This window comes from Dioscorea cayenensis, chromosome 16, assembly GCF_009730915.1.
Source record: "Dioscorea cayenensis subsp. rotundata cultivar TDr96_F1 chromosome 16, TDr96_F1_v2_PseudoChromosome.rev07_lg8_w22 25.fasta, whole genome shotgun sequence".
Lineage (NCBI taxonomy): Eukaryota > Viridiplantae > Streptophyta > Magnoliopsida > Dioscoreales > Dioscoreaceae > Dioscorea > Dioscorea cayenensis.
The window spans coordinates 15,112,218-15,119,616 of NC_052486.1; the positions used below are offsets into that span (position 1 = coordinate 15,112,218).

Here is a 7,399-nt window from a genome sequence, read left to right on the forward strand (position 1 = left end):
ACTCGAGGGCCGCAGATCCTTGGCCCAACACGTCAAAGGGATCTGGGATGTGCCAAGCCCCGGCCCATCGCTATGTGACATGCCCGGGCTATGCACGGCCCAAGTCATGCTAGATTGTGCCAGGGGCGAGTCACCATGACCCGATTTACACCTCTAATCAAAACATAGTTGTTTACAAAACCTTTTTTTTATCCTTCTTCCACATATCCCCCATCCAAGCATGACATATTTTGGATATTATAGCACCATTTTGGATATTATAGCGTTGAGAGAGAGAGAGAGAGAGAGAGAGAGAGAGAGAGAGAGAGAGGGAGGGAGGGAGGGAGGGGGGAGGGAGGACTATTTTTGGATATTATAGTTTCTTTTTCGTTGATTTCATGGCATTTTTCAAATGCCACGTTATTAAAAAAATATCGATAACGGACCAATCATGAAATTAAACCTATTTACTTATCCCAAACTATAATTACAATTTATGTATGAACCTTTAGATAATTTTCCAAATTAAATTCTCATAACATCAACCAAACCCTACTCCCGCTTTGCACGCTACGCCGGCCACCTTCGCCGCCGCCGCCGCCGCAAGCCTCCACGACCCTCCTCTTCGCCCTCTTTGCCATTCGGTCAACGAGCTTTACCAGGCCGAGCTCGAGAGGGAAAGAGAGAGAGAGAGAGAGAGAGAGAGAGAAGTGACGAGAGCTCATGGTGATTGCGAGGAAGGCAATGGCGGAGTGCCCCAAGAAGGTGGCGAGCTTGATTGACCTCGCTAACCTGCCCACAAACCTGCGAGAGTTCGTGGGGCTGTCCCAGATCTCTCGCCTCGACTTCTTCATCCGCGTTTGGTCTTACATCAAGGCCAACAATCTCCAGGTCTTCTTCTCTTTCCAAAGTTCCATTTTTTGTCTTAATTTTCATCAGTATCCTTTCCAAATTCCCCTTTTTAAAGAGTTCTTTTTTGGGGGTTTTTCCATGATTTATTGCTTTATGTGTGCTTTGCTATGCCTTTAGTAAGGAAATGGTGTTGAAACCTTGATTTGAATTCCTTGAACATTGGAAAGGTTTGGTTTGGATATGGAATGAGATTAAAATAAGACCCTAATTCATGAGCATTGAAGGAGTAATTTTTTATTAGTTTTGAATTAAATAGACGAGAATGTTGAACAGGTTTGGTTTCAATCAGGAATGAAATCATAGTCTTAAACCCTAATTCATGCTAATTTGAGCAATTTTTTATGGGTTTTGAATCAAATAGAGGAGGATGTTGAACAGGTTTGGTATTAATTAGGAATGAAATCCTATTAAACCCCTAAACCCTAATTCATGCTAACTGGAGGAGTCAATTTTTTTTATTGGTTTTGTATTAAATAGAATGTTGAACAGGTTTGGTTTCAATCAGGAATAAAATCATAGTAAAATTCTAAACCCTAATTCATGCTAATTTGAGTCATTTTTTATGGGTTTTGAATCAAATAGAGGAGGATGTTGAACACGCTTTGGTATTAATTAGGAACGAAAACCTATTAAACCCCTAAACCCTAATTCATGCTAACTGGAGGAGTCAATTTTTTTTATGGGTTTTGTATTAAATAGACGAGAATGTTGAACAGGTTTGGTTTCAATCAGGAATAAAATCATAGTAAAATTCTTAACCCTAATTCATGCTAACTTGAGTCATTTTTTATGGGTTTTGAATCAAATTGACGAGGATGTTGAACAGGTTTGGTATTAATTAGGAATCAAATCCTATTAAACCCCTGAATCCTATTCATGCTAACTCGGGGAGTCATTGATAATGGGTTTTTCATTAAATAGACGAGAATGTTGAATAGGTTTGGTTTTGATCAGGAATGAGATCATAGTAAAACTCTAAACCTTAGTTCATTCTAACTTGAGGAGTCATTTTTTATAAGTTTTGAATTAAATACATGCAAATGTTGAACAGGTTTGCTTTCACTCAGGAATGAAATCATAGTAAAACCCTAAACCCTAATTCTTGCTAACTTGAGGAGCTATTTTTTATGAGGTTTGAATTAAACAGACGAGAAGGTTTGACAGGTTCGCTTTCGATCAGGAATGAAATCATAGTAAAACCCTAAATCCTAATTCATGCTAACTTAAGGAGTTAGGTTTTTTAGTTTTGAATTAAATAGACAAGATTGTTTGGGAGGTTTGGTTTCAATTAGGAATGAAATCGTAGTAATACCCTTGACCCTAATTCATGCGAACTTGAGGAGTCATTTTTTGTGAGTTCTGATTTAAATATATGGAAAGTTGAACAGGCTGAATAAAATTGAAAAGGTTTGGTTTCAGAGTCGAATCAAATCAAGGTCAAACTCCAACCCTAATTTATCCTAAAATGAGGATCATTTTCTTTCAAGTTTAGATGTAAAACTGCTTGAGATGCGCATTTTTTCATTGGCCTGGATTGCAAACTTTTTTAGAGGTAAACATCATTTGCATTTTGGAGTGACCCTTTGAGATTAAATAATCATATGGCCTCTGTATGATAGTCTTCACTGTTGATTATCATGGCTCAACATGGGGACCTCTTATCTTCTTCACTTCCCATTTGGTTTCAACAAATTATTTGCTTTTCCTCTCAAGCAGTTCATTCTATATTTACCTGGACAATATGTATAAAAAGGAGTTTTTGAATTTTATTTTAAAATGCTACAAGACCATTTGCACTTATACTCATGGAGATTATCTACAAATTATCGTATATGTTAAATGCTGCTAATGAGAATTCACCAATAACTGACAAATTTAAATATTGTGGGTTTTCAGTTTATTACCTGGGATGATGTCTCTATGAATGTATTATATTATGTTACTAGTTTCTCTTTCGTAGATTAATTTTATTAGTCATCTACCATGATTGAGTTTGATAATAATAAAAATATAATTTCACCATGTATAAAAGACTACAGTACTTTTACTTTGTCATTGATCTTACTTTAATTTTACTGTCAGCAAGCATTCTTCTGTACTATCTTGTCTCAGCATAAATTCTTCCAGATTTACAATGATTGAAGATCAAAATTTCTGAAATCCCAACCCTTCAATTGTTGAAGAGCCTTCCATTCTATGAAAGGATAAACAGTTACCTTGCTCTGTTCTGTACTGCTCGCACAGTCAACTCCATTGACCAGAAAAAGAGGTTAAAACTTAAAAGAAAAACCATCAAAAATGAAGATTCATGATTCAATCTATTTCTTCAATCAGTTCAATTTGCATATCATTTTGAAGTTCGGTCACAAACTAGTTGGAGGACGTTTAGCTGCATTGATTGAATGGAATCATGGCTTTGTTTTATTAAGTTTTTTATCATTCAAATAACTCCAATTCGATTTTGTTCAACTGATACTTATTCCTCTCATTGAATTACTAGATTCCCATGTTTTTCCTGGAACTTGTGATTATTTTAAGGGTTGATCTAAAGTATATAATTATCTTTGCATTTGCAACACTCCAATTTGAATATCTCTTTACTTTTTATACTGTTGGGACCAGATTTTGATGGTAAATGAGCTTGAATCTGCAGGATCCAAGCAACAAGAATTTGGTCAATTGTGATGACAAGTTGAAGAGAATATTATTGGGCAAGCCTCAAGTTGCTCTGGCTGAACTTCCTATGCTTATTAAACTCCATTTTCCCAAAGAACTGAAGCGATGAGCCGGGTTAATCTCTCAAATGGGAACGTCGTCTATGGTACCAATAATATCCCACTTGTTTAGGTTAGTTTCTGTATCTTTCATCGCCAAAAATATCATTTGTATTAAAAGCACAGAGAGGTCCCTTGATATAGAATGAAAAGCAGCTACTCATTTTTATAGCTGTCATTTTCTTCAAAATTGTGAAGCCAGTGACTTATGAATGCATTTGATGAGATATCAGCATGAATTAAGTTCATAAATATATGATAATGCTACTGGTTTGATGCTCTTAAAAGTGCAGCAAACAGGAAATTTTATAAGCTAAGCACTTTTATATTTTTGTTTGTTTGTTTGTCTGTTGGTGTGTGTGTGTGTGTTTTTTTTGGCTGTATGCATTGTACCTCTATCCATGCATAAGATGAGAAATTTTATGAGGGCATATGTGTAAAAGTACCTGAAAAAGAAAATTTAATTTAATTAATTATATTTAATTTGAAAAAGGGAAAGAAAAGGCAGAAGATGAGATGGATATAGGGAGAAAAAGAGAAATGAATGAATGATGCTATGCCCATTGTGAATGGTGAGAGGAAAGAGTGTGGGCAAGGGCAGTCCCTTTTCTTCCTTCCTTTCCCATGCACAGGTCCACCATTTCCAAGCTCCTCCCCCTTCCAAGCTCCCTCCATCCTAAACCACATCCCCTTCCTCCTTTTCAACCACCCATTCACGAGACTTCCTTGACTCCCTTCATACTTGCATACGTCTCTAATCCATCAATCCTTCTTCTTTGTAGTTGTTGTACAAGTAGTAGCATGTTCTCTGTAGTTGTTTTTTTTAATGCTTATCTTAGTGAACAAGGCCGTGAAACTGAGGATGTTCTGCTCCTGTGAGCCTCATGAAGCTCAGAGTCTTCATCTGAAGCTTTTCAATGGAGTCAGCCATTAGAAACTCACAAAAAGATGGGTTTTTGCTTCCGGGCATTCAAGTTTGGGAGGAAAAACAGTGGAACGCCGAATTTACCTTCACCGCCTTCACAGTCTTCGGTTTGCTTACCTTCTTCTTCTTCTTCTCAGTTTCGTAGAAGGGGCTCATTGCCACCAGAGATGGAGATAATGGAGAAGAAAAGATGGGATAGCTTGGAATCTTGGTCCATGCTTTTGGAACCTGGGAATGCAGAGAGTTTGGATGATGGTCAAGATGGGGAGAGAGAAGAATGGATGGCTGATCTTTCTCAGCTCTTCATTGGCAACAAGTTTGCTTCTGGTTCTCATAGTAGGATTTATAGAGGGATTTATAAGCAGAGGGCAGTGGCTATCAAGATGGTGAGGATTCCTGATCAGGATGAGGAGAAGCGTGCCAAGCTTGAAGAACAGTTCAAGTCTGAAGTTTCATTCCTTTCTCGCCTTTATCATCCTAATGTTGTGCAGGTTCTTGCTCTTGTCCTCTTATTCCATTCATATATCATCTTCTTCCGCATTTTCTTCTGTTCAATTTGCTTTTAATGAAATGCTTTCTATGTCCCGTTTGAATTGATTTATTATGGATATCGTCGATATTTCTTATTCTTTTGCGCTCAATCTATTGATAAATCATTATGTTCTGTTGGATTTTGCATTAGTTTTGTCAGAAATTTTCCACTTGAAGAAATGTTTGCCTTGGGTTTCATGTTTCCTTCTTTATGTGAATGGTTTGAATGATGGCACCATGGATATGGTCAAAGTTTCTTACTCTTGTGATCTTAATCCATTGATAAATTATTGCATTCTGTTGAATTGTGCATTAGTTTCAACAGAAATTTTCTGCTTGAAGAAATGGTTGCATGTTTATTGAGTTATTGTTTGCTCTCTTCATGTTAAATATTGAATGGTGTTAAAATGGATATGGTTAATGTTTCTCATGTGAGACTTTTATGTAAGTCACATGCCATTTGACTTTGTTGAGCCTTATCTTGTGGGCGTCAAGTTGTTTTCTTTACATGATCAATACAAATTATCAGTGAATCTTATCTCAGCTTCTGTAAGCACATTTATTCAGCAAATTTAAGATTTTCTGATCTTTATTTACTAAGAACAGTGTCTTCTAATTTAATGCACGGTGTGCGTATTTAAAATTTATTCAGTTTGCTTTATGTTATTGCAGTTTATAGCAGCCTGCAAAAAGCCACCGGTGTACTGTATAATTACAGAATACATGTCTCAAGGAACATTGAGAATGTATCTCCACAAGAAAGAGCCATATTCACTATCGACTGATACAATTTTAAGGTTAGCACTCGACATCTCTCGAGGAATGCAGTATCTTCATTCACAAGGTGTGATTCACAGAGATTTAAAGTCTGATAACTTGCTACTTAATGATGAAATGCAAGTCAAGGTTGCTGACTTTGGCACCTCTTGTTTGGAGACTAAGAGCAGAAAATCCAAAGGTAACATGGGAACTTACCGATGGATGGCTCCAGAAATGATCAAAGAAAAACTGTATACTAGAAAGGTTGATGTATACAGTTTCGGGATCGTGTTATGGGAACTAACTACAGCGCTTGTTCCGTTCCAAGGAATGACACCAGTGCAGGCTGCATTTGCCGCTTCGGAAAAGGTAAGGCTTTAAAAACAATTCGACTAGTGTTACAAAAATAATATCTCGTCTGCAATCTTATGATATAACAGGAACATGTCATATTCCTCGTAAACCAAATGATATGTCATAACATGCGAGGATTATAAGTGCACCTTTCTTCTAGTTTGAAGGCATAAATGACCAAATGACCTTAGTTCATGGACTAGAAAAGTACTTGATCTTTGACATTTTGCTTGCTTCTTTTGGAGAATCCTCTTAATCTAAAGAAGAATGAAATACATGAATGATCAATTTGCTAATGAAATTTAGAAAATCTAGAATCACCTTTCATATCGTATTAAATTCTGATGTTATTGGCATCTTGATTATGATTCAATTGAGGATCAATTGTTGAGCAGTTTAACAATCAATAGCTGTATATATAAATCTCACATTTAGTATGTCTGCGGATTGATTTTTCACTCCAAACCATTATTCTGCAAGCATTGTCTATCTGTTTTCATCTGTCAATTTTCTGACATACATGTTCACTGCAAGCTTCAAATATATGTTCTTATCATTGCATTGTGTTTTCCTTTTTCTTCAGAACTTCCGGCCTCCGTTATCGACAACATGTCAGCCTGTCCTCAATAATCTCATCAAGAGTTGCTGGTCGGCAAACCCCGCAAAGAGACCTGATTTCAATTATATAGTTTCAGCATTGGAGAAGTATGACGAGTGTCTTAAGGAAGGACTCCCTCTTGTTGCACATCAAGAATTTACAATACATAATTCACTTGTTGGGATCTTCAAGGGTTGCATTCCAACAAGTTCATCTGTTCCTATTCATGCTTGAAGTTCAACCTGCCTCTTAGATGTTTCTTTTACCCTTTTTCCTCTTCCTCTTCTTCTTTCTTCTTCTTCTTCTTCTTCTTCTTCTTCTTCTTTTTAATTTTCTGCTAATTTTATTTATACATATAATATATATTTATATATGTTGTAAATTAAGATGTCAGTGTTTGAAGTATTTCTCTATCAATCAAAGAGTGTTGCTCTAAATTCTTTTATTTGCTGCAGCATGTGTAAAGTGTGTAGGATAAAACCCTTACTGGAATTTTCAAGGTGTTTTCTTAAGGTTATTCTTTTGAGAGTAATGCTTAGACTTGGTAAAATAGCTACCAAGGTTAAT

General features: G+C 36.3%; 2 protein-coding genes across 2 annotated transcripts; both read left to right on the top strand.

Moving 5' to 3' along the window:
- The first annotated feature begins 509 nt into the window (after positions 1-509).
- On the top strand, positions 510-3,927 carry LOC120278842 (upstream activation factor subunit spp27). Its single transcript, XM_039285582.1, has 2 exons — positions 510-870; positions 3,545-3,927. Exons 1-2 carry the CDS (start codon positions 703-705, stop codon positions 3,674-3,676), a joined length of 300 nt encoding a protein of 99 aa, XP_039141516.1. The 5' UTR covers positions 510-702; the 3' UTR covers positions 3,677-3,927.
- A 279-nt stretch (positions 3,928-4,206) lies between these two features.
- Positions 4,207-7,146, top strand: LOC120278869 (serine/threonine/tyrosine-protein kinase HT1). The gene is made up of 3 exons (XM_039285616.1): positions 4,207-5,081; positions 5,794-6,249; positions 6,818-7,146. The coding sequence occupies exons 1-3, from the start codon at positions 4,614-4,616 to the stop codon at positions 7,064-7,066; spliced, it is 1,173 nt and encodes a 390-aa protein (XP_039141550.1). The 5' UTR covers positions 4,207-4,613; the 3' UTR covers positions 7,067-7,146.
- The last annotated feature ends 253 nt before the right edge of the window (positions 7,147-7,399 follow it).